General features: G+C 45.4%; 3 protein-coding genes across 9 annotated transcripts; 2 read left to right on the top strand and 1 right to left on the bottom strand.

Moving 5' to 3' along the window:
- The first annotated feature begins 1,942 nt into the window (after positions 1 to 1,942).
- LOC108155071 (AF4/FMR2 family member 4) lies at positions 1,943 to 22,292 on the top strand. 7 transcript variants are annotated; one of them, XR_004472039.1, is made up of 16 exons: positions 2,672 to 2,809; positions 12,170 to 12,236; positions 12,300 to 12,353; positions 12,419 to 13,209; positions 13,273 to 14,475; positions 16,102 to 16,288; positions 16,673 to 17,141; positions 17,201 to 17,587; positions 17,648 to 17,805; positions 17,880 to 17,977; positions 18,034 to 18,309; positions 18,384 to 18,521; positions 18,586 to 18,806; positions 20,192 to 20,360; positions 20,507 to 20,613; positions 20,692 to 22,292. XR_004472039.1 is itself a non-coding variant. In XM_017285662.2 (13 exons), the coding sequence occupies exons 1-13, from the start codon at positions 2,672 to 2,674 to the stop codon at positions 18,880 to 18,882; spliced, it is 4,926 nt and encodes a 1,641-aa protein (XP_017141151.1). In that variant the 5' UTR covers positions 1,943 to 2,671; the 3' UTR covers positions 18,883 to 19,414. The 7 variants fall into 7 exon arrangements, 6 of the variants coding, with proteins under 6 accessions (XP_017141151.1, XP_017141149.1, XP_017141147.1 ...); XM_017285662.2 differs by lacking the exons at positions 20,192 to 20,360; positions 20,507 to 20,613; positions 20,692 to 22,292 and adding an exon at positions 15,348 to 15,626 and having other exon boundaries at positions 1,943 to 2,809; positions 16,102 to 17,141; positions 18,586 to 19,414; XM_017285660.2 differs by lacking the exons at positions 20,192 to 20,360; positions 20,507 to 20,613; positions 20,692 to 22,292 and having other exon boundaries at positions 18,586 to 19,414.
- Positions 22,094 to 26,937, bottom strand: LOC108155074 (S1 RNA-binding domain-containing protein 1). The gene is made up of 10 exons (XM_017285667.2): positions 26,552 to 26,937; positions 26,157 to 26,492; positions 25,659 to 26,090; positions 25,224 to 25,591; positions 24,885 to 25,167; positions 24,432 to 24,821; positions 24,140 to 24,370; positions 22,779 to 22,911; positions 22,591 to 22,720; positions 22,094 to 22,530 (listed from the first exon to the last, which is right to left on the bottom strand). The coding sequence occupies exons 1-10, from the start codon at positions 26,710 to 26,712 to the stop codon at positions 22,310 to 22,312; spliced, it is 2,685 nt and encodes an 894-aa protein (XP_017141156.1). The 5' UTR covers positions 26,713 to 26,937; the 3' UTR covers positions 22,094 to 22,309.
- On the top strand, positions 22,907 to 24,134 carry LOC108155076. Its single transcript, XM_017285670.2, has 2 exons — positions 22,907 to 23,560; positions 23,611 to 24,134. Exons 1-2 carry the CDS (start codon positions 22,980 to 22,982, stop codon positions 24,113 to 24,115), a joined length of 1,086 nt encoding a protein of 361 aa, XP_017141159.1. The 5' UTR covers positions 22,907 to 22,979; the 3' UTR covers positions 24,116 to 24,134.
- Positions 26,938 to 26,947: the final 10 nt, after the last annotated feature.

Raw genomic sequence — 26,947 nt, 5'->3', positions numbered from 1 at the left:
GCATAAATAGTTCTAACAGTGATTGAGGGTAAATAGGGTATAAATATGTCCATATGTTCACTTACGTTTTATGCCGTTCACAACCGTCTTATAGTTTAACCATTTTGGCTTAAAACTTATTTTAGACACAACCCAATAAAAGGGAGTACTTAAATTTAGCCAATCTTGTAGAAAATTTATTCATCAATGGGATAAAACTATGTGGGCATTGCTGAGAGATTTAGTTAGTCAGAATTATTCAATGGAATATCAAAATTGAGCAATTTCCTTTTTCGTTTGTTTCGATTGACCTATTTCGCTACTTGTTTTTTGTTTGGCTTATTTCGCTAAAACCTCTTTTTACGCAAAATGCAATAAAAGCAAGTATTAAGAATACACCAGTTAAATATAAAATTGATTCATCATCCGTATAAAATTATGATGACATAGATAAAGGCCCGGTTGACAACATTTAAATCCTTGTCGCTCACATTCAAAAAAGTTCGATTTGGCGCGCACCACTCGGTATATTTTTCAAATGAGACCGTATACTTTGGTATTTATTTGAACCGGGTAGAATCTGTAATAACCGGTTCACAGCAATGAGTCCCATTCCATGCACAAATGTTGCGCATTCCATACACAAAAGTTGCAGCAACATTTACTTGAAACCCGTATTGTAGTCAAGATAAAATACTTACAAGCAATTTAAAGATGTTAGAAAATAGAAAATAAATTCATCTGTGGGATAAAACTAAGTGGGCAAAGCTGAAAACTCTATATAGCTTGAAATATCCGGATTTGGCAATACCCGGTTCGCAACAGATGAGTCCCATTCCATACACAAACATGTTGCTAATTCCATGCACACGTACCCTGGGGAAATGGATGATATAGAATTTTGGAAATGTGTGTCATTCCAGGCTCTAATTAATGCAGAAACTAGATAGTCTCTGTTTTAAACGATATTTTGCAGCTCATCGTCTGTCTACAGAGACAAAGAACTGGTACTGGGATCAGGATTTATATACAAACACCTAATCAAATGCATGAATAGACCAAAAAAATGCAATCTAAAACAAGGCCTTTATTAATTACATTTGAAAGCAGCTTGGAAAACAGTATCTTTATATAATATTCACGAAATAGGGTATACAAACGCTCATACCCTGGTTGACAACAAATGAGTCTGCAAATACCAGCAACATTGACGTCACAACCTGCGACTATTGAACATTTTTGTTGAAATCGTGTTTTTGTCAAAACAAAACACATGCAAGTACTTAAAAATAGTTAATCTTGATCAAAATTGTTTCAGCAATCATATAAAATTATCTGGGCAAAATTAAGAGATCTATATAGCTGGGAATATTCGACGGAAGAAAGATTAACCAAGAATTAGTCGTCATAACCGGTTCAGAACAATGAGTCCCATTCCATGCACACATACCCTGGGGGAAATGGATGTTATAGAATTGAGAAAATGTTTGTCATCCAAGATTCCGTAGGTATCAGGATCGAGATAAATATACTCAAGATACTAATAATGTACTTGAATATATCTAAAGAATATCAATTTGAGAAAAGGTCTTAATAAATTTCGTTTGATCTTCATATAAAATTAACGAAATAGGGTGCACAAAGGCCTATACACGCATCATGTCTTCAAATACCAGCAACATTGCGACTGTTTTTTTTGTTGAACTATTTTGCTTAAACCTTGTTTTAGTTAAAATACAATAAAAGCAAGGACTAAAAACAAACCAATTGGTAGAAAATTGATTCATTAATCGTATAAAATTATGTGGGCATGGCTAAATTTGCTATATAGCTGGTAATATTCGACGGAATATCAAAATCGAGGAATATGTATAGTACAACTTCAATTCGTCAGTATATTTACGGTATATTTTTTAAATCATATGGTATATTTTGATATATTTCTGAGGGTCGGACGGTATATTTTATCGATAAATCCACTGAAAACAACGTCGCGGATCGCGCATTTTTCCCCCGAGTTAAAAAAATGAATTAATCACCATTAAATGCTGGTAAAAGAAAAACGGAAATGTTACTAATAACAGCAACACGAAAACGCGCAAGAATGTGCGGTTGAACCACTGTGATCCGTGGCAGCGACACGCAGAAAAGTAGCCACTGCGGCGGCGGCTAAAAGTCTAACACAAAAAAAAGAAGAGAAAAAAGGAAAAAATTAAACAAGTTTTCGTGATGCGGTGGCCGTTGGAAATTTGCGTTTAAAGAGTTAAGGCTGCGCCCAGCCAGCCGCGAGAAAAAGTGCAATCAAACAATTAAAAAAAAAAATGATAAACAAAATCCGCGAAGGAGTCGATTTTAAAGCTGTAATTGTGTCGTGAGAGTGATGAGTGTGTGTGCGTGTTGTGAGTGCGTTTTGTGTCTGTTCTCTGTGTGTGTAAATGACTGCTCAAAAGAAGTGCTGAAGTGGCGGCAGAGGTAGCAGCGACGGCAGAGGTATTGTTAGCCAAGCCCAAAACGAACGCGAATAAAGCTAGCAGTACAAATTAAGTATATATGAAAAAGTTATAAACATAAGAGTGTGAGCCAAGCAGTACTGCACTGAAACAGGAGCAGGAGCAGCGACATCACAGCACACGCACAGGGAGCGGCATCTTTTTTGGGGCTGAAGGCGCAGACGGACGGCGGACACGGCGCAATGACCGAGGAATTGAAAGTGGTGCTGCGACGCAGCGAACAGCATTCCGGTTTCGGGTTTTCGCTGCTTGGATCAACTGGACCGCCACATGTCATCTACGACATTGTGGAGAATTCGCCGGCAGCAGATTGTGGATCGGTAAGTGAATGACTCCATGCAGGACACCACTCACCATAGCCCTAGTCCAATCGGGTGTGTTTGTGTGTGTCACTGGCCATATTCCCGTCTGGGACTGGCGCACTCTCTCCCGTAAAAGAGCGAAGAAATGACTTCATCAACCACCAAGCAGGAGCTCCTTCTTCTCACACCACTCCCACTACTACTCCTACTTCCCTTTGGGTTCACTTTTGGCATTGCAACATTTTCCTTTATGTCTTGCCCCCAAGTGTCCCTGCCGCTGTCCAATGTCTGGGATGGGATGATGGACGCGGCGCGCCCATTTGTGTGCCCTCTGCCTCTTGATAAGAATATTTTCCACTTTTTTATGCTGTCTATCTGTCTGTCTGCCTGTCTGCGTATGTGAAAAGCATTTCAATTTGCAAAGCAACAAATATGTGGTTCTTCCTCTGTGATGTCATCGCTGTTCTCTCCCTAAGCTGGTCTTAATTGGAGAGGAGGGATGCCAAGCAAATAGATCCATTCACACACACACACACTCGCACAAAAAAGTATAAAGATAGAAACACTCTCTGGCTCGTATCAGTTTTTGGTTTTGTTTTACCGTTTAATGTCATCGAATCGCAAATGTTTGGAGCGGGGTCCAAAAGTAAACGCAGAGAAACAAAGTAACGCAAACAGTTCATCTGGAGGGGGGCGGGTGGAAGTATGTCTGTGTTTAATGATACCCTAACTATGATGGGTGATATATGATGGCATGTGCCTCGGAGGGAAGGAAGCGTTTCGTTATTCTTGACTTATTGATTTCTGGATTTTCAAACTCTTAGGCAATGAAAAAAGACGAAATTGTAGACATTTTTATGATATATTAGGTGATCTACAATCATGAAAATTACCGAGAAAGTCATACGTAAGCACATGAAAAATAATGGTCAAATCTGACGCATGCTTTTACTTTGGTAGGTCCCATTCTTTATCATTTTGATTTTGTTTGATTAAATTTGAGGGAAACGGCACTTTAAAATAATAATGGATAGAGAGGATTCTTTCGTGTTTGGGTGTAAATTAGATATGGACAGATAGATAGCGTTTGACGTAACTCTACCCATGATTCATAAAGTTTTCACATCCCATGCATCTGCCGAATCTATCTTATCTGACTATTCTAATGGGTGTCACATTGCGTGGAAAAGTAAACAAAACTGACTGCAATTTCCGAGAATACATACGAGTCTTCCTCCCCCAGAAAAACTCAACAGCAGAGTAATTACCGCCGCCCAACGGATATTGCTGTAAAAAGTAAAGTTACTTTACGTGCTGGACATTTGAATTATTATTAATTTGTCGCGGGGCAACTCTAATTCAAATGAAATGAAAGAGGGAGTCGGAGACGAAACAAAATGCAAATGCAGGAAAAACATTTATTTTCTTCTAAAAATAAAACTCTCTCGCACACACACAGACAGAACAAAGGCAAAACACACGGGGTACACTTTATAATTATAGGACGTGGCAACAATCCGCGCGATGACATGAAAACAGAGGTCTCTGGCTGGGCTCCTTCGACTCGGGTTTTGGCTTTTCAGAAACATCATTGTAAAGTGGAGTTTTTTTTTTTTGTTGTTCCCCAAACAAACCAACGCGTTTGGAATTATAAATTGTTAAAATTATTAAGTAATTTCATGCAATCCACAGAAACGAAGCAATGTCCCCAGGTATGTCGGAGAAAGAGGTAATTGTCAGCGGGCGGAGGCAGCGCAATGCAGTGGCAAAGTATATTAAATAGAAGGTGTGGCCCAGGCAAGGTCATTAACATACAAATTCGTCATCGTCTCATAGATCCCGCACTCATTCAGTCCTCAATACAGGCCAATCTCTCGCACGTACCTTCCTCTTAATATACCTTGTGCAGCAGCAAACACACATACACACACACACACACGTGCACCGGCACGCACTTTTTCAATTTCTTATCGCTTTCGCTTTACAACTTGTTGTTATTTTGTTGTCGCTTTGCTGTTGGGGTTTTACTTTGTTCTGTCTTCTATCTGCAATCTCCTCTCGCTTGTTGTCTTTGCTGTTGTGTGGCGCAGCACTCGGGGTACCCCTTACGCGTCTCGCAATGGTGGCATTTTATCTCTTTCATTTAATGGCAAATAGAACCATAAACTATGCGCTTTGATCGACTACAGGGTACAGAGGGTACGTTTTACTATCTAAGATTAGATATGGTATGTAATAATTATCCAATTGAGATGACCATCACAATAAATGTAATTGTCTTAACTACGTGCCTCAAATTTGGGAAGAATATCTTAATTGTAGATAGCGTGTCGCCTCCATTATCAATTAATCTTCGTGGGCATCAAAAGCGATCTCTTCCGAGTACTTATAGCATCTGAAAGTATCCCCAGGTGGAGATGCAAACGGATATGGCTTAATGGGTATTAAAAAGTCGACCCCTTCGGGCGTAGTGCCTTTTATTTATATGCCGTCATTCTGGTTGCGGGACAATTTTATTTTTCAATGAATCCATACACAAACGCACACACACACGCTCTCTCCAAGGGTGTGTTTGTCCATGCTGTCATCAGTTGTCGCCTTCTTTCTCTTTGCTTGCCTTTTGCCTTTCCTTTTTCTCTGTCGCGTAGACTGCAGTCGGACTCTGCTGTTGCTTCTTCCCTTCCCTTTTTCTCATTTGTTGCATTTGTTGCTCGTTTGTTTGCCTTTTCAGTGCTTCTCCAACTGGAGATTCCAGAGTGACAAACGTCTTTCTGTCATGCCTGGTGCCGTCTGCCCAGTGTGACAGACGGCAGACGGTGAATGGCAAATTGTCGCTTAATTGCGCGAATAAAGTAATCCTAAATAATGTGGTCACTCTTTCATAGCATTCCTGAAAGGAATTTTGGATTTGCAATTGATTAATCTATAGCACATTCAACTCTGTTTCGGGAATATTATTTTTTATATAAATTTCAAAAACAACACACAGTATTTATTGTTCTGTATAGTTTCCACGCGCAGCACACATGATCAATTATCATCAAAAACTGTTTGTATTTTTTTGAAATATTTTTGTCTACACATGTGTTTGTTTTGTCATTAATCTTTGAGGGTCCAACAGCACTTTGTAGATAGTTTTTTCTCTCACTCGCATGCCCCTCTGCTATCCTTGTCTCAGACCGCCTTTGATTTCAGCTGTTTATTGTGTACCCTGGAGACCCTACAAAAACCGAACAGTGGGTATCCATTAGTCCATATATTGAACCATACTTGTTAAAAGTTCTATTGCGAAAGAGAGTGCTTCCTCCTTTCTTCTTCAGAAACGAAACCTTTATTAAAACGACTGTGTGTGGCCAAACCCCATTTCGCCTGCCCAGACTTTTTCGCAGTTATTTCTGCAACCCCACCGTTTGCCCGGAGCCTCTTTTGTTCTCTTGGTTTCGGTTGGTGTGTGGTTTTGGCGTGGTATCTTGTGGTTGCTTGGCTTGCTTCTGGTTCTGTTCTGGTTCTGAATCGTTGCAAAATTCTAACGTTTTGCTTAATTACTCGTTAACTGGAAATGACAAACGACTTTTGTTGGCTCTCGGCTACGCCTGCTGTTGGAGGGAACAAATTAATTGCCACCGACACACAGACAACAGAAGAAGAAGAAAAACAGGGGAAAAAAGTGTCTCCAAGCAGTTTATTGATTTTCTAGAATGTGGCCTGGCCCCCTCCTCTCTCTATCCATCTAATACCGATCTCACGCTGGGGCAACGGCGGACATGGACGGGGTCCATCGCCTGGAAAATTGTGGCTAATGACAATTGAAACGTTAAAGGAAACGTCCCATCAGACAGAGTTCATAGTCGGCAAACTTCAAGCTCTGAAAAGCACAGAAAATAACAAGAAAACATTCTACAGCAAGTACTAATAGTGGTATTCTTTTGAAATGTCAAGAGTTCTTTTTTGCTTTTGACTTACATTTCTCTTTTGCCTAGTAGTACCTTTCTCCTGCCCTGCCATGTTCGGTTCAGTTGAAGTCAAAAGTGCAAAAAAGAAAGAAAAAAAGTAGAGTAAATTCGCTTTAATTGAATTACAACAGTATGAAAAATTGTGCACGCGTTTATTAAGTTGGTTTTTCTTCTTTTTTTCTCTCTCTCTCTCTGCTCTCTACCATTTCTTCTACTTGCGAGGGTGGTAGAGACCTGAGGTGTACCCTGTGTGCACGCTGTGCGGCTCCAACGCTGCGGTTCGTTGCACGCCACGGCACAGCGAGCAGCATACAGCCACTACAACAACAATCAAAGAAATAATAAGAACAATAAGTGCATAAGGCACTCAGTGGCTCCCGTGGCTTCGACTCAGGCATGCAAAAAGTGTAGTAGAAAGCGTAGTGCTGCTGAAGAAGTAAACTTTGCGCTAAGTCCGAACCATTTATATTTGGCGTCTCGCTCACACGCTGGCCCGTTCGTGTGTGCGTCCAAGCATTACATAAGAAAAACGACCAAAACAGAAGCTAAACGATGGTTGGAATACCCTTGCAGATCGAATACCACACCCGAGTAGACTAGTTTCCCATAAGCGAGCGGATACCTTTGTTTCAAGTACAAACTAGAAGAAGAAATAGTAGTACACAACTCTCTGCAAGAGTATAAAAAGTAATAAGAAAAGCAACAACGGTGCATCTTCACCAGCGTTGCCACTTGGCAGATGTCTGTCTGTCTGTCTGGAAATTGAGTGGCAGCACTCATCGCATCTCATCTTAACCCCACCTTGCCTACCGGAGGCGCTTCTGTTGTTCTCCTCTTGGAGTGTTCTCCTCAATTAGACGGAAAGTGGCCTGGCGGCCTGCCGGCCGGCCGGCTTGGAATTTGCTCTCTCTCTTTCGTTTTTGTGGCCCACATTCGCAGCAGTGCAACCAAAATGCGCACAGAAATTGCAACAGCAACAACAACAACAAGAGCAACAGCCAAGGCAAAATGCAAATCAATAGCAAAAATAAACCCTGCTTCTAGGCACGGGCCCCGTTGCCTCGACTGTTTAAAATAAAGTCCAAAAAAGCAAACGAAAACGCAAAAGCCGCTCGAATCCTAGAATGTGCGATACACACAATGTTTGTGTGCAAAAACATTTCTTGTTTTCTTGTTTTTGTTGCCGCACGGGCTCTAGTTTGTATACAACCCCCCTCCCGTTATTAGAGGAGTATACGTGGGGTATATGGTATTTATGTGGGAAACGTCTAACCCCATAAAATTCATGGTTTAATCTATTACCAGACATAGAATCCCTTTTTTTTCTATTAATTGTAATTTTGTAATATTTTCTTAGGAAATCCCCTTAGAGGGTATTTTTTTAGTCGCATTGCCATTCCCTCTTCTTTGTTGTTTCTGTTGCAGTCATTTTTATGCGTTTTGCACAAATTGCAAGACAAGGCCCACACAAACATTTTCTCTGGATTTTTGTGTATAAATATGGTAAATATCGTAAATTCCATGGCAGTTTTCGTGCTAATTTCACTCCATGTACTTTTAATATTCGAAGATTTGAAGAAGAGGGAGGAATATCTTAAGAAACTAGTCTTGTTATGCAATCGATACTAAGCCTTGATGCTGGAGTGAAAATTGAATTAAAGTAAAAGCAAAGAATTGTCAGATGAGTGACTTGATACATGGTTTCTTCATTAAGTTTCCCACAAAGTAAAATATAGGGCAACAAATTGAAAGCTTGATTGGAATTATAGACAAGAACAACTGGACAGAGAGAGAGAGAGAGAGAGTGAGAGGGGGGGGGGGGGGGGGGGGGAAGAACATGTGGGAAGAAGGCTTCTCAAGTTGCGGTAAATGCGAAAGCAATTTCCGATTCAAGTTCCAATCAAGTGACAGCAGCGGCAGAGGGCACAGGGCATAGAATCACTCAATCAACAATCGCCCGTAGTTTCTGTGGCATTTCGCACATTATTAAGTATCACAATAGGTCAGGTTCCAGGCCGTCGCAACACCTATATAGCATGTACCCCTCCCCACCATATTTGACATTTATTAAGTGTTGGGGGGGTGGGAAACACCACAGCGATAACATCACCGTTTCAGAGACTTCCGATTCCCGCGATTACACAATCATCAGCCAGCACCCTCCACTCGAGAGGGAGAGCGAGTAGCATGATAATGAAATAAACCATTCATTCCATGCTAATTTGATTCTCTTTTATTTCTTGTTTTTTTTTTGTTCCACGGCGTGCGCAAATATGAAAGGAAATCCACCATAAATGTGGGGGAACCAGGCCGGCAAGGTCGTTGGAATATTGAATAAAACAACAATAAAGCAGTGCCAAAAGGAGGGGTGCTTTGCTATCGACCAGGGTTGGCATAATATGATTACCAATCAAACAAAGGAACAATAGAGAAGATAGAATAGAGGAAGAGAATTACTAGAATTACATGTGTAATTCTGTACGAAAACTAGCACTTTTCATAGGGTTCCCTAATGACTTTGATTCGTTCTATAAATTTCCCACAAGTGAAAGGACACGGTCAGAGACTCAGCTGTTTTGTACTATCATCAATCCAATTATCTGCTAAAATCTCCACTGAACACATTTCAACATCTAATACCGGGTGCGATGTGATTGATGTGTCGGACACTCTCCAATGTCCACTTTATGGGACACTGAGAATGACACGAGAATGCAAATGGCAAAAGAAGTGGCATAACCATTAGTCCAATAACAGAGCTTGTTTTGGTTTGAGTGAGCCATGAGTTTACTACTCTAAATGTCTACCTCTGCGGCTGTGGCTTTACAAATTTTTTTCCATTGCCCATGGAGGCGTTGGGTGCTTGGGATTATCTGCGCCTAACATTGATTTTTCTGCCCAGCAGCAAAGTGGGTTAGTGGGTTTTTCTATTACTGCAGCCTGTCAACGACTCTGCCAGCACCAACAACAACAACAACCACAACCACCTCGACTTATAACGGTGAAGGTAGTGCACAGGCACAGAGGTCTGTACTTGAATAGGTCGTCGTCGTACTCGTACTCGTAGAGTCAATCAATTGCCTTGTTTACCCGCTATATTAGTGAGTGGGCGTACGGTTGTTGCTATTGTTAATTGATATTGGAACAAGTCGTCGTCGTAGCGTTGTGTCAATAAAACGTCATTGAACACACGTCTATATACGGACATCTATATATAAATATTGTATCTTTTGTGGAACACTTCCGAAATAATAAACCGAGTAGCCGGAAAAAATTGATATTAATTGCTGCTTCAAGTGCTCATTAATTGATAGTCGAGTGTGAGGGAAATACTAAAGTATATAACTATCAGGTTGTCAATGGGTTAGCATGATTATTGTGGCATTAGGAGGGGGTTACAACTGATAAGATTTCCTTTATTTACTTGAATGTTTGCCTTGTTTTCTTTCTGTTTTCCCAAGTAGCTTCTACATGCATTGTATATGTATGCCCAGGGTTAAGTTAATGTCCAGGTCTGTGAACCCTAGTCTCGTGCAAGTGCACTTTTCTGGCATCTGGCAACGCCCTCAAAGTTCCGTAAGCCCCAATACTGTGTGCGAGCCTCTCGCAGATAAGAAACAAATCGAAGATGGGCGATGGGAATGTGACGTAGGAAGTGCACGTACAAAAAAAACCCTCTTCAAAGTGTCATTGGAAAACAAATCAATTCAAACCAATTTCAATTTGTGCTGCAAACGTTGCATCCAAGGGTGGAAGAGAGGAGGAGAGGGGTGATGCGGGGGATGGTGGTGGCCACCGAGTGTAACTGATTGATTTAACTTTTAACCGGGTTTCTGCCTGCTCTGCTGGTTGACTCTACTGCTTGCTTGACTGCTTGCCTGCCTATGCCTGCTTCAACTGCTTTGCTGACATTCCCCCACGAAAGCGTGAAAGTGAAATGCAAAAGGAGTGTATGCGTGTGTGCCGGGAGCGGGGAGAGAAGTGTGCACCTGCTGCTGCTGCATTGTGTTTGTGTTTGTAAACTGCCTAATCGAATATCCGATGAAGATGATGGAGAGCGAGAGCGCACAGCAGAGAGAGTGTGTGAGAGAGAGAGAGAGAGAGCCTTCACCTTTGCTGTAAGTCATTAATCGTAGCTTGTTATCGCAGAAAACATGTTTTTGAGTGCCTGCTGTGGTACTCCATGCTGAGGTGCTGATAGTGCCAATGGGGGGGGGGAAGAAGGGGAAACATCAAATTTGCATTACGGTTTTGAGACTTTCTTTTGGCTAGAAATTGCATTAACCCCCCCCCCCCAAAACCACTCTTTGCAGCTCTTACCACCTCCCATTGGGGTTATATAATGCACTTTTTTATTTGTATTTTTTTTTTGCGAAAAACAATTAAATTAAACACAGTTTTAATTGAATTGCATTGCCGCCTCCCACAAGAACACAGAATCCGTCTCTCTTTGCATCAGCTCTCTTGGGCGCGCTCTCTCTCTCTCTCTCTCTCTCTCGCTGTCAGTTTCGGTTGTGCAGAGACAGGTCGCTGCCTGCTCTGTCGTGCAGACTGAACGTGCTCGCGCTTCATGCTCAGCTGACGCCTTCGCCTTCGCCTCTATCTCCTCCGTCCTTCCGTCTCCACCGTTTCGCTCGCTCTTGTTATAAACGAACTTTGGAGAGCAGAGCGCATAAATTAGTGCGACTTTTAGTTTTTAATTGCGGCCCCTTTGCCTTCGCGGCTGCCAAGTGGAAACAAACCCTCGAGAGGCCCAAGAGGCGGCAACGCTTTGCTCCCGAAAAAAGCATTAATAATAAATAGTATAATACCCAAGTGAGGGAAGCAGGAAAAACTAATTATGCAATAAAAGTAATGCTGTGTTCCTGCTGCCGCTGCCTCTTCCACTGATGCATTTTGCATGACATGGAAGATGGCGCCCGGCGCGTGTCACATTTCGCTTTTCGGGGTACCCTCTGTTCTAGGGAGTCCTCCATTTATTGAATAATCCATGCGGCGGAGCATATTCCGCCCCGGCCACTGGCTGTGACGTCTCCTCCGGTGTGTCTTCGTCCCTCTTCGTTCTCGCTTTCTCGCTTCTACGTCAGCAAGTAAATAAGGCGCCAATGTCGTTGCTGGCGGTGGACGGAGGGGGGGCCCACGTTGTGATTTCATGTTATTTTCCTTGTTGCCATTGCTGTTTTTGTTTTCTGTTCACTCTTGCGTTGCCGTTGAAGGCCCATCGAGAAGAAAATTAAAAATAGTTTACAAGTGCCGACAGTCGACACAGCCATAGTGCTGGATGGGCAGGCGGGACAGACGGGACAGACGGCGGCGTGCAAAAACCGAATACCCAAAAAGAGAAAATCAATAAGCTTTTGTTGTCGAGTGATTCGATTACGCCCGGAACTAACACGAGACATCCACATCCCCCTTTTTGTTGCAGGTTGAAGCCGGGGATGTCATCCTCAAAGTCAATGGAACCGATGTCCATCGCTATACAACGAAGGAGGGTACGTAAACTTGTAGCTAGATCATCAGAAGAGAGCTTTACATTTCCTTATCTTTTATGATAGTTCTCAAATGCCTGCGATTGTCCGAACAGTTGGTGACCTTGGAACTGAAGCGAGGTAAATGGAATCGAAAGAAATGGCGTGTATAGAAGTATTCGAATCATTTTCTTGGTATCCCTTAGATCCTAAGCTCAAGGCACGCATTAAAGAGCAGCTGGCCAACACACAGAGTCCACACTATGTGGATATTGAATCTCCCAACATCTACGACTACAGCAGCAGCCACAGCGCCAATTCCTCACCCAACCATCGTCCGAACAACAGCAAGGTATCTTCTCCGGCGGCGGCCAGCGGACTGCGCTTCAAGTCGCCCACACACTTGCCATCGCTGCGGCAGAACTCCTCGCCGCTGCTGGCCAGTGGATCCACCACTACGACCACCCACACACACAGCCGCAATTCCTCGGCCAGCTCCACAAAGATAAAGGTGGTGGAGACCACCATTCAGACGACATCATCAACCATCACCACAAGTGCAGCGCCAACGTCGCCAACGGGCTCGGACGCCACCTCGCCCACGCACCGACCCTCACGCATTCCACAGGCGCGAAAGTGCCCGGCGCCCAAGCCCGTGCCCGTGCTCCATTCGCCACAAAATAAGCGGCCACGCTCCTCGCAGATACCCACAAAGGCATCGAACGGCAACGGCAACGGTAACGGGAGTGCACACAACTCCCAGCTGCCACCGCAATCGTTGCAGCACTCGAACAGCTACAGCGGCAGTCCCGTGACCCGGCCACGGATCTCCACAGAGCGCGAGCCGGACACAGAGAGGGAACCAGAACCGAATTCGGCGCCACCGCAATCGGCGAAGGCGCCACGCTTTGAGGCTTTCATGATGACGGGAGATCTGATCTTGAATCTGTCCAGGACACCACAGACCAGCAATCACCTAACGACCCAGGCCAAGAAGGTAAGTAAAATAAAGAGAAACGCATGCGATCTCTTTGCTAAAACCTCTCATTTTCCTTTGCAGGTTGACAGTCTGCGTGACTCGCCGATTCGTCAGGCCAATTCCCGGATGAATGGCGCCCTAGCGCCACGAGCATCGGGAGAATCCTCGCCCACATCCTCTTCCTCGGTGGACTCGCCCACCAACACCAGCTCGGATTCGGTGAAGCGTGAGGCGAAGCTGCAGCGCAAACAACAGCCGCAGCAGCAGCAGCAACATCAGCAGCAGCGGGACAGCATCAACAACAGCTACAACCGCAAGGATTCGCTCACCAACGACACGCTGCTGATGTGCGAGGAGCTGGAGCGCGATGAGGAGGGCGAGTATGTGCTCGAGGAGGACAGCAAGCATCAGCGTCAACGCCAGCACCAGCAACGCTATCGTCAGCAGCAGCAGCAGCAACGATACGAGTACTACCAGAACGATGACGAGCTGGACGAGGAGCAGGAGCAGGAGGTGGAAGCGGAGGCGGAGGCGGAGTTGGAGCGCGAGGAGGATCAGACCCACTACGACATCACCAACATAGAGACGTACCAGAGCGGGATGGGGCGTGGCGATGAGGATGACAGCGACCGCCAGTGCCTGGTCGAAGACGATGATGACGATGACGATGCCTACGACGAGGAGGAGAACGATGCCGGCGACGAGGATTACTCAACCAATTCGCTGGGCTCCGGATCTACGAAGCAGCGACTGCGCGCCCTCAAGCAGCGTGCCGCAACGCGACAACAGCAGCAGCGCAATCGAGATGCCGTCGATTGTGCTGCCCGCATGCCCGGCTACTCTGCCTCGGGCTCCACCTCGTCCACAACGGTCAAGAGTGAGGCGGCCGGCGGCATGGGCATTCCCATGGGCGTGGGGCTGGGCGCAGCCAATACCTCGCAGGACGAGACCTCCTTCTCAGTGCCAACATCGCCCATTTCGCTGTCGACACCCCTGATCGACAAGGAGACGGCCAATTCGGTGCCCACCAGCCCGGAGCCGAGCTCTTTGGCTCCCGAGTCGAGTAGTGGGGCTGCTGGTGTCGTTGTTGTGCGACGCCACCACAACGGGCATGTGGTGCGCAAATGCGATGCCGCCGGCTTCCGCACCAGCAAGTCCGAGGATCATCTGCAGCAGATCCAGCGCGAGGGCATTGCGGCTGTGATACCCATCGACATTGATGAGGATGTGAATAGTTCACTCAATACGCTGCTGGACACGCGTCAGGACTCCGAGGACTCGCAGGTGAGGCGTCGAGTCGAGCGCACCATGTACTACATCCACTTCAATCGCTGGATAGAGCTCTAGCCGCCCATAGATGGCCCTAGGCCATAGATGAACTACGTCGAACTTTCCGCCAGATCGATCTTCCCCCCCCCCAGCTACCCCCCAGCAAAAGAAAAAACACATACGGTTCCACGTCTCAGTCTATCATTTAGTAATCCGTATAATACCCGCCAACCCGTTGAACCCCCCTCTCGTTTGAAGTGCTTTGTAGAGTTCAGTTTGCCGTTAACTCTGGTTACTGTAGCTGTTGTCGTATGTGTGTATATATTTGATTGTAAAACCATTGCATTGTTCTATAAATCATATACCATATAACATTCCCTTTGAGTTTCCCCATCCCGACCTGTTCCGTTCCTTTCATTACTCGCGTATTTATACATATCACTCGTTACATTGAACTTTCCTACTTGGAACATTTCCATTTGTAGTACTTCTACTTGTACCTCCATTACTCGTTATTCTATTTCGACTTCCGTTACCACTCGTTAGTTTGTTCTTTCCTATTAGCCACATTCCAATACTCGTTATTCCATTCCATATCCACCCGTTCCCTTGATCTTTTCTATTAAAACCTTTCATTACTTGTACTTTCACTTCTACCTCCATTACTCGTTGTTCTACATCCATACCATTGCCACTCGTTACTTTAATCTTTCCAACTTACTACTAAACAACTCTGTCTATCTTACTCTCTTGTTTCGTGTTTCTTTCTTTTCGTTTTCTCTGTTCTCCGTTCTCTCTTGTTTCTCATATTTTGACTCTCTCTCTCTCAACTATCTCAAATTTGATATATGCGCAATTTATTGTCCACCAATGTGTGAGCTTTCTAGTCGACGGCCACCACTGCATCGTCGGTGGCTACCATTGTACACAACTCGTCGGCGTTGAACAACAACGAGAACGAGAATAGCCGCAACAACAACACTGCCGCAACAACAACAACAACAATAGGGAACAACAATAGCAGCGAGACCGAAAACGAGACCGAGAGCGAGTGCGAGGGCGAGGGCGAAAGCAGTGTAACGACAGCAACGACTGCCACGAGAACTAACAAGAAGATGATCGGGAGCAACTGCAGCAACAAATTAAACTATATCCTATGCAAAAAGGTTGCCATGCTGCATAGTTGGCATGCCGATTAATGTCATCTTTGACTCTTTTTTTGATTTGTGATCTCTCTTTTTTGAGTTGCCAGTTTTTGATTTCTTTGCCTGCGCTTGGAACAGTTTTGTATATGTAGAAATTTGATTTAGACTAAAAGATTTGCGAAACATACTCTATATCGTATGTGGATCCATGAGGAAACGAAACACCCATAACACACCAAATACTTGTCGTACACGTACACCTGCTGCATACCGCATACCACAGACACAGCCACAGCCAAAAAAAAAAAAAAAACAAACAAAATAGAGAACGCTTCAAACAAATAAAAGCCACTTTTGCATTGTTTAGGACTCCTCAGAGTGAGATTGGGCAACGGCAAAATGGAAATTCGAGAGCTACCAAAAAAACGAATCTTGAAATGACATTCCGTGAAATTATACTTTCGTCTACTAATCTTTGTTTTTGTGTTATACCTAGGCATCGGATCGAGATCGGATTGTGTGGACCTATAATGCACCACTGCAGCCGCATCAGCTGCAGCAGATCCAACAGCAGCAGCAGCAACAACAGCTCCATCAGCAACAGCAGCAACAAATAATATTGCAGCAACAGCAACAACAGAAGCAGCAGCAACAACAACAGCAGCAGCAGCAGCAATTCTACGGTCAGCAATCGCATTCAAATTCACATTCAAGTTCCATTAGTTCGTCGCCGCAGCATTCGGCTGCCGGCAGTCCTGCCTCCCCCACATCAGTGTCCTCGTCGGTGATGTCCTCGTCGGGCTCAAAGGGTGCCCTCGGTGCCATGGGTGGCAATGGTCAGGCAGCGGACCAGCAGCAGCAGCAGCTAGAGCAGCGAGAACAAGGCGGAACAGCCTCCCTGCAGCCGCCCTCCGGCATGTCCGGTCTGCTAGCCTGTCCAGGGACTGGCAATGGTGGTGGTGGTGTTGGTTGTGGCAACGATCTGAGCGTCTCAGAGGCCATTTCGAATATATCTAGTCCCGACTACCAAGACGACGATAACTTATTGAGTTCTCGCGATATTCTAGGCGGCATGGTACTTAGCGATCCCAGTGACTCGGACTCCACCATACTCGTCTCGGATGGGGCCGCCCTGCAGCGCCAGCAGCTCAAGCAACAGCTGCGTGCCCAGCAGCAGCAGCAGAGGGACAGGGACAGAGATCAGTCGGAGCACAAGGTGGTCATCCAAGTGCGCGGCATGGACAACAACGGCGGTGGCGGTGGCGGTGGCAGTGCGGCTCGGTCCGAGGACGATGTGGTCACGCTGACGGATGAGCAGCCGCATACAACGATGTCGTCGGGGGCTGGGGCTGGGGCGCAGGGCACGCGAGACGCCTCGCCACCCGTCTCCGATGATGGCAGCGATGTGGAATCGCTGCACTCCTACCATTACTCGCCCAAGGCTGTGGACATGCCCTCGGCCATACGCCTGGCTAAAAGACTGTATTCCCTCGATGGTTTCAAGAAGAGCGACGTCTCCCGGCATCTCAGCAAGAAGTGAGTGTCGCCCTAGGACACATTGTGGAACCGATTGCTCATTTTGGATTTCGTTTCAGCAACGACTTTAGCAGGGCTGTGGCCGATGAGTATCTAAAGCATTTCACCTTTGAGAAAAAGTCGCTGGACCAGTCGCTGCGCGAGTTCCTGCAACAGTTCTCGCTCTCCGGCGAGACCCAGGAGCGAGAGCGGGTGCTAGTGCACTTCTCGAAACGTTTTCTGGACTGCAATCCGGGTACCTTCAACTCGCAGGATGCGGTGCACACGCTGACCTGTGCCATAATGCTTCTGAACACGGATCTGCATGGGCAGAATATGAATCGTAAAATGAGCTGTGCGGAATTTGTCGACAATCTGGCAGATCTCAACGATGGCGAGAACTTTCCCAAGGATATACTCAAGTTGTTGTATCAGGCCATCAAAACGAAGCCGCTGGAATGGGCGCTGTAAGATCAATCAATCTCTTTAGTCAAGGAAATCCATTAAATTTGATTTTATTCTTTCAGAGATGACGATGCGGGTGATCTGCAGCAGCGGGGCAACAATGCACTGGGAAATGTTGGACAGAATCCCTTCCTGGATGCACCCGAAGTGGCCACCGCTGTGGAATACAAGAAGGGCTATGTGATGCGCAAATGCTGCTACGATAGCAGCTACAAAAAGAGTGAGGAATACTGGGATACGATTCTAGACGAACTTCCTTCTTACCCAAAAACGTTACCCTTTTTACATTGGCAGCTCCCTTCGGCAAGCGCTCGTGGAAGATGTTCTACTGCACGCTGCGTGATCTGGTTCTGTATCTGCATAAGGATGAGCATGGTTTTCGCAAGAGTCAAGTGAGTAGAAGTCACACCCGTAGACGGCACAGCCCTAATTCTTTTGTATCCCACAGATGTCCGACAATCTGCACAATGCAATACGCATACATCACGCCCTGGCCACCAAGGCCAATGACTACACCAAGAAGCAACATGTGTTCCGTCTGCAGACATCCGATCAAGCCGAGTATCTCTTCCAGACAAGCGACTCCAAGGAGCTCCACTCGTGGGTCGAGACGATCAACTACGTGTGCGCCGCCATTTCGGCGCCGCCACTCGAGGGCGGCGTGGGCAGCCAGAAGCGATTCCAGCGCCCACTCTTGCCCAGCAAGCAGACAAAACTGATGGTGGCAAGTATCTGAATGGAGAAGGGTCACAATCAAAAGATCGCTATCTCATTAAATGGGTTTATTTTATATTGCAGAAGGAGCAATTGGAGTCGCACGAGGTGCAGCTGGCGCAGCTGGAGCAGGAGCTCAATGAGCACAAGAAGGGGCCGATACCCAGCAAGGGCTTGCCACTGCAGAACTACAAGGAGAAGGAGAGCTATTTGCAATACGAAGTGAGCCCGCCCGCCCGTCCCATCTTGTGTGTGTGTACATTGTAATATTTGGTTTATCCTACAGCTGCGTCGCTACCGCACCTATGTGAGCATACTTAGCGCCAAAATGCTAGCCGATCAGCAGCAATTGGAGCTGCAGGCGCTGCAGCCCACGCAGGCAATCCTTGACGAAGAAGCCGACACATTCCCTGTGGGCAACAGCTGCTCGCCCACCACGCCGCCAAGTATTAACATTCAGGAGCAACAGCAGAAGGAACAGCAGCGGCAGCCACATTCATCGAACAGGTACAGTCAGCAACCACGTGCTAGCGGCAGCAGCTCCTCATCCTCCGGCGGCAATGTCCAGCAGGACATTGGCTGACGCGTAATGGGAGTTTTCTCAGCTTGTGTGGTTTAAAGCGATCGCTTCGATCCATTACTGTTTCCTGTTTCCCCGTTTTCCCCGCAATTCTGTTTTGTTTTGTTACTTGTGTTGTTCGTTCCACCTGCCACCAGAAGATATCCCCGGTTCTCAGTGCCTTCCCATTTGCTTTGGAATAGGCTGTTCTGGGACTGTGTTTGCTGCGGTGTCTTCCTATGTTGCTGGCGTTACTGCAATGTTCTCACATTTCTTTAATTTCTCTAATTGTGTGTGTCTGTAAATATATACTGTATATTTCGTGTTGTGTTTTTTATTCTTTTCGACGTTGCTTTTGAGTTTTGCCTTGCCTTTCATTATGGTCCCAACATATATACATATGTACCATCTTCGATCATCTCTAACCATCTGTGAACTCTGTACAAGCTTTAATTTTAAATAGTTTTTAACTATAACAATAATACAGAATTCAGACTTGAGCGTTGCGTTTAGGCAATTAAAACCATGTGGACATAAACATAGTTCCCTAATCTAATTAGTTGTTATGTGGTTTTATTTTGAGTGCAACACCCCACACCCGAAACCCCAAACCCCACAAATGCTGTGAAAATTCGAAAGATTCATCAAACCTATACCGAGATTCGAAAGTCAAGATGCGCATAGTTAACTATAGAGAACTAATGTTTTTTGGTAGCACTTGTAGCTATAAGCCCGAACTTTTGGCGTTATACATGCATACTATATAGAAATATACATAGATTTAGAAACGAAGAAATTAAGAAATTATATTAAAAAAAAAAACAAAACACAAATGTGGTTCATTAGTAGCAGACGTTTATGCGTTTATACCTAAGCTAAAAGCATACGAAATATACATACACATACCATAGATGATGAGAATACAAAAGTATTACAAGAATTTTACAAGAAATGTGCACACATCAGATAGAGATACAATTTTAAGTAGAACGAAACAAAACAAGCTTGTATGATAAGAGAATCCCTGGAATCATCTCACTCTACTCGCCTCGCTGGTTATCCTGGTTAATTGATTGATTGATTGATTGATTGTAGACCCACATCCATGCATCCACAAAACAACACCTACACTGATGTACCATACCATGAGAATCATCCTAACCGAACCGACATTTTGTGGCCTCTAAAACGAACAGCGTTACTCGTTACTCGCTACCATCCGTTGTTACCCCCGCCCGCTCAACTCGTTACGTTCCGTTGAATTAATGCCGGTCAAAACCAAAACAAACAAACAAAAATAGAACCCAAATGGAAGAATTCTTCAATCTTACAGATGGCTCGATGTCTTCTGCTGCTGTAGCGTGCTCTGGCGGCATTTCCAAAAGCCTTTAAACGAGTAGTAGACTCTTGCCTGGAGGCTAGCGATCCGCGGACAGCAGTCCAACGAAGGTGCTTCTCTCTCTGTAAATGACCCGACCTGTACCTACTAGCCTGTCTTGAATGTGAGCAAGCTATGGGCTACATATATCTCAATGTTTTATTGCTTACTCTTCAGTGTCTAGCTTGGCTCCACATCTTTATATCGAACATTTCAGAACCTCTTTTGTTCGGTGATTTGCTAATTTTGGTTTTCATTCTAAACTTACAGAAAGGAGAAAAAATTCGTTTAATTACTTTTCGTTTCGCTCTTGATTTCGATCATTTCAACCCTGCAACACACAAACAAACACACACACATCCGCCTCCTGGCAGTCGGTAAGTGCCACACGCCCTAAATGTAACATCCACAATTCGACTGTAACACTTTTTATATTTATTCTCTCTCTTATTCAGAGATGATGCAGTGATGCAATGCTCATGAATATAGAATACTCCGAATATGCCACGCTGCGACTTAACACCACACCACACACTCGCATAAACAGCACTCATGCAGCAGGGAGCGGGAGCGGTAGCGGGAAAGAGAGAGAGGCTCCAACCACACACGCACCCCATCACACTCAAACACACTCACGCGTTCCGGCTGTGCCGTGCCGTGCGGCACCCACTCAACAAACACAACAAAAAATCTGCCAATACATTTATCCTACTTTACCGTTCGAATGATTCCAAGTGCCGGATCTTAAGGTTAAGCGGAAGATCAATTTGAGATGATTAAGACTACAAATACGAACCCAATTTGTAATCGAATTTGTTAACTTGTATGAGATGGTTTTATGTACTATGTAATCTGAGATGGTCGTTCGCAAGAGATATTTGGCATTTCGATTTAGATTTGTTTGCCAGGGATTCTGCTGAAAGACCGTTAAAGAACGTGAGGGCGAATCGCTTATACACATAGATTATAATTACGAGAATTGATATACAATACTTACATCATTACCTATGCTATCATTATAAATGATAAAAATAAATTATAAATTATTGAACAATTTCGCTACACACACCACACACACACACACACACACGCGAACAACTGAAGAACAGTAACATTAAAACGATGAGAGGATCAGAAGATCAGAGGAGCACATTAGCTACCATTATCATAAGCAATAATCGTACATATATCATACATACATAGCACACATATGCTTCACATATATGACTCGTTCATTGGCCTTTTTGCGATAGATTATCCTATTTGATCTGTGTAGGAAACACAACAACAACTTACTCCAATATTATGTGCGGATGAGTAATATTTATTTGAGCAATTATCGGTTGATTACGCCACATGTCCATGTAGCTAGAATATGAAATTGATATTTGATGAGGAAACAATAAATCTAAAGAACAACAAAACATACATATACGAGTATATAGTATATATATTATATATTTTTGAATATATTATTACGAGTATATTATATTGTATTGTGTAATTATGTAAATGCAAACTGTATAACATTGTTTATAATAATTTTTAACAATTCTTCTGGAACGGCAATAAATTCGAAAATACCAACTAACTGAAGCGAACACTCGCTCGCTCGCTCGCCCGCTAAACCAAGCGCCTAAATGTATGCATATTGTATATTGATTTAGTTACAACATTTTAAACGGCTCTGCGAGGGCAGCCCCCAACACTCACTCACTCACTTAGTTTTAAAGCAATACGAGTACTATCCATAACCCTTTGAACCCAGAACTCCAAAAACCACACCGACACACACGAGCATTCTCATCTAAGAACTTCAGAACATATTACGAAAAAGGGAAACAAGAACGCGCATTGTAGAGGCGGTGATTTTTATGTGAACATTTATTACTAACTGATAAGCTTTGAGTAACTTTAGGAAAGCCGTTATACTATACAGATACACATATATATACATATATATGTACATATATACGAGTTATATATAGTATACATGTATATGCTCATGTGAGCAGCCCAATATGAATGATACATTAAATACTTCCAAAAACATTAAGCTCCTACTGTTTGCTTTTACTCCGTCTTGAAGGTGAAGGATGTGTCGGTCTCAGCCAGCATGTTCTCGAGACGTAGGCCGAACTTCAGACCCTTTTTGTCCAGATTCACCACAGAGGCCACAATGCGATCGCCAATGCTTAGGTCGCAGTTCTTCATGTGGCTCTTGTGCAAGAGGCCGTCCCGCTCCACACCAATGTCGACAAAGGCACCAAAGTGTGTTACATTGGTAACAGCACCTGGAAAATATAAGATAAAGGATAAGTCGAGGGTAGAAGAGTACGTGGGTCGATTCTCACCGGTAACCACTTCACAATTGCTGAGGTCTTCGATTCGTGTCAGTCCCTGTTTGAACAGCGGGCGCTTGTCCAAATCAGCTCGATAGTCCTGCAGCAGCTCCCGCTGCAAGGCCACCAGCAGGAACTCAAGCTACAGCCATTCCATATATAAATATAAAATACTCAGAGGCAATGTTTTAATGGCTTACCCGATCCATGGGCAGCTTGTGCTGCTTGGCTATGCGATCCAGTTTCGTTTTCGAGGCGGCAAACTCTTTGATGCGTGCTATAAAGCTAGCCTTGCCTATATCCGACAATTTCAAGTCACATTCCCCAAGGATACTGGAAAAATTAAGACAAAATAAAACATTTCCTAAATGTAGTACAAATTCTCAATTCAGTTCAATTCAATGCCGCCCAAACAAACGATCGCTGAGCTGCAGCGTTTGTATGAAGAACGCTGGATCTATCCACCGAAAATAAAACCGCCAAAGATCAAGATTATAGCCTGCGGCCGGGATCCTTCGTATGGCGGAAAAAAGCCTGTGGACAAGCCCTGCTGGGAGAAACCCCTCTCAGTTACCAACGAAGCCCGCTTCGGCCCGTGCTGGGAGTATCCGCCGGAGCGATACAAGCGTCGTCCTTTGCCGCCACCTTGCCGGGGAGCTACTATACCACTCGATGTACTGGAGCCCACATTCGATCACTGCGAGACGCTTTACACCATCTATGATTTCAGACTGGAGCAGTGCGTCCATGAGCAGATTCTTCTGCTAGAGACGCAGTTCAAGGAGCTGGAGAAACAGCTGGCTGGAGCCAAGGTCTTGCAGATTAAAATGGCCGAGACAATGCGCTATCACGCCATGCGCTATCGACTGCTGGTCGGAGAAAGTTGCTGCACCAATATCTATCCCGAGTACCTCAGTCGAATGACCGCCGAACGATCGCTGTGCGAGTTCCAGAAGGCCTACAATGTCATTAACGAGTCCAAGTGAGTCGTAGTCCAGAATTCGCTATATGTGGCTGACCATTCTCTTTCAGTGACCAACTATCGAAATCTCTGTTGAGCATTCGCCAGTCCAAGAAGGAGTTGGCGGTGCGTTTGAGCAAGCTGGATCGTACTTTGCAGAGCCCGTTCCTACTCGAGCTGGACCACGTGCTGCAGACCATCGATGACCTTAACCAGTACTTCTTCGGTGTGGCAGTCAAGCTTCTGACCTGGGCTGAGCTTATGGACCCCAACAAGGAGTACTCCATTGAGGACTATCTGGCGTTGCTCTCGAAGAAGCGTGATTTCAAGAGCTTCCTGCGTGCCGGAACAGAGCAGTGCACCTGCAAGCGCTGCAACAAAAAGGACCCACTGACCCCGTATTGCCCTTCGTGGTGCCGGAAAGAGGACTCCAGTGAGGATTGTGTCAAGCGGCGTACGAATAACTATCTCTGCAATATTGGTATCGCTGCCAAGCTGACTCGCAGTGACAGCAAATTTAGCACAGAGTCCAGTGACACCTCCAGACTGGTGAAAATGTCACAGAAAGTTGAATAAAAGTTATGCCTGCATTGCACTTACGTTTCGGCCACTTTGTAGCTCTCAGGATGGACCCAAGTGCAGTCAAGTGGATTCTTCAGCCGCCCTCCCACGCTCAGCGGCTCGATGCGCACGAAACCAGCGCATTGTACGAATGACTTCTCGCCTATAGTACGCACCGAGAGCAGATCCTTGCGGGACTGGAAGGGCCCCTTCGCCGTGCGATACTCTATGATCTTTTCGGCCTTCTTCTCCGACAGGCCAGCAATGTGTCTTCATGGGGGGGAATATTCAAGTTAGAATAGTTTTCAAGAGCAATGATTTGTCCACCTACTTGAGCACACTCAGACTGGCGGTATTTAGATCCACGCCCACATAGCTCACGCATTCGGAGACAACGTCCTTCAGGGACTCCGTGAGTGTCTTCTCAGACACATCGTGCTGGTACATGCCCACGCCCAAGTGGCGCGGCTCTATCTTCACATACTCACTGAGGGGATCATTAAGACGTCGTGCTATGGACACAGCACTCCGCTCGTTCGTATCCATATTGGGAAACTCTTTGCTGGCCACATCGCTGCAAGAGTAAACCGAGGCTCCGTTCTCGTTTACGATGCTGTAGCGTATGCTTCGGCTGTCCAGAATCCCGGCATGGAACAGATCAGTCAGCCAAAACTCCGTTTCGCGGCATGCGGTGCCATTTCCCAGGGCAATCACTTGGCAGCTGTTCAAGAGGGCAAGAGTAAACTAAGCCGTAAAGTTCGACAATTGATTTACAAATACTTACGTGTGTTTGCTCAGCAGCTCCACCAACTTTTGTTCGGCTGCTCGCTTGTTGGCCCTCGCGCCATGCGGATAGATGACGCCTGTATCGAGCACAACGGCCGTCTCGGATATAATGGCCAGTTTACAGCCGTTTGTAAAGCCTGGATCGATACCCAGAATGCGTTCGCCCTTGAGAGGCGATATGAGTAGCAGCTGCTTCAGGTTCTTGGCAAAAACATCGATTGCCGCTTTCTGTGCCTTCTCCTTCAGGTCGGCGCGTATCTGTCGACACATCAAAGGCTGCACTGAAAGAATCTCATGGTCAACATACAGAACGGTAGAGTAGAGTATTAAGGCTTACATTTCTTCGTGATGCACTCTTCCAGGGCTCTGTTAAATATCTCTCTTCGCAGTGGATACTGCAAGCCCTGGGACATGTACTGCTCGGAGATGAAGCGAGAGAGATCTCTCTTTAGGTAATCGTTTGTATCCATTTTTACGGATAGGAACTTGTGCTTTTCAGCACGATTGATGGCTAACATTTGATGGGGTCTAATTGTCTTTATGTCGCCCTGAAAATTAAAGTAGTTCTCAAACTTTGAGCTGTCTATCTTCCGGTCGGCAATGGCAGTGCTCTTGGTCGCTTTGCTGCCGCTGCCGCTGCTTGCCTTGCTGGCCGCCGAATCCTTTGTCTTGCTGCACATCAGCACAATGCGGTGTACGTTTTGCCTGAAAGTATAAGTGTCTCATGAGTCGGTTGATTGGATCAAAGCCAGAAACTGTGGGGGGCACGTACAATCTCCTTAGCTCTTCCAATACATTTGTATTTTTGCTGATATTGTGTATAATAATGTTGCAGATTCCATTCAGCACCAGCGTCTCGGTGGCCAAGGCCTCATTGCTGGGATCCACAATGGATGAAAGCTTCACTTGGGGTGCAGTTCCATATAGCAGACGATCGGCATAATCCTCCAGTCCCAGTGCCTTGGCACGCTCGGCCAGGGTGCCCTTGCTGGCCGGCTTGTAGGGGGCATAGAGAAACTCTAGCTCCTCGTTGTTCTTCGCGCACATCAGCTCATCCCGAATCTCTTCATTTATCACATTTTCGCGCTCCAGCTGCGTGACTATGTTCTCGGCCTTCTTTCGCAGATCCACAATCTCCGTGTAGGTGTTGCGAATGTCACGCAATCGATCCGGTGGCAAATGGTCAACCAAATCTCGCCGATAGCTGCAGAGATATAGAGTTATTTGTAAGCAGAGTGCATGCATATATTGTTTATATCTCTGAAGGTACCGGCATATGAATGGAATGGTGTTTTCGTTCTCAAAGAGCTGCACAATATTACGGGCTGCTGTGGGCTGGATATTCTCCGTTTCGGCCAGTAGCTCATGGATGTTCCACACCTTGCGACGCTCCCAGAAGGAGCTTCGTCCTGTGGTTGTGCTGGCAGCAGCGCCGTCTGGTTGCGTCAAGGATCGGGGTGGTGCTGAGGCCGCCGCTTCTGTCTCAGGGTTGCTTTGGTTGGGGCAAGCATTTTCGACGTTGGCATCCTTTTTGCCGCGCTTTTTCTTTGCCGCTGGAGCGTCAGCAGCAGTGTCCCGGGCTGTAGGCCACCGCTTTCGCTTGGCACTGTGTGGGGCCGGGAATATATCAGATATCAGATAGATATTGATCATATTATTACTTACACGCCTGCCGTGGCAGCGGCAGCACTATCTACAGCCCGAGCCTGTTCGGGCCTGTACTCGTCGGTATCCTTGGATTCTGAAGTCGCATCTTCGTCGGAATCAGATATCTCAATTACAAGCCTTTTCCTTGTCGCAGCTTGGCGACGCGGACGCGTCGACATATTTTAAATTATTAAACAAAACAAAAGTCCGATGTTGTGATGGTAGTGAGATGGAGTATGGGTTCGATTTCTTTCCTTGTCTGTACTCTATTCGTTCTCTGTGCGAGAATGATCTGTTACATAGTTCTTTATGTACTTAATTCCACAATATCAGCTTGGTTTTGTATTAAATTTCACGGCTCAATTAAAATATAGCCGAGTCCGCGGAAAGTGTTGGCTGGAAAATGAAAATATC

Source organism: Drosophila miranda, chromosome 2, assembly GCF_003369915.1.
Source record: "Drosophila miranda strain MSH22 chromosome 2, D.miranda_PacBio2.1, whole genome shotgun sequence".
In the NCBI taxonomy this organism is placed as follows: Eukaryota; Metazoa; Arthropoda; class Insecta; order Diptera; family Drosophilidae; genus Drosophila; species Drosophila miranda.
The sequence above is the reverse complement of the archived record's forward strand: the minus strand, read 5'-3'. Positions and strand labels throughout refer to the sequence as shown.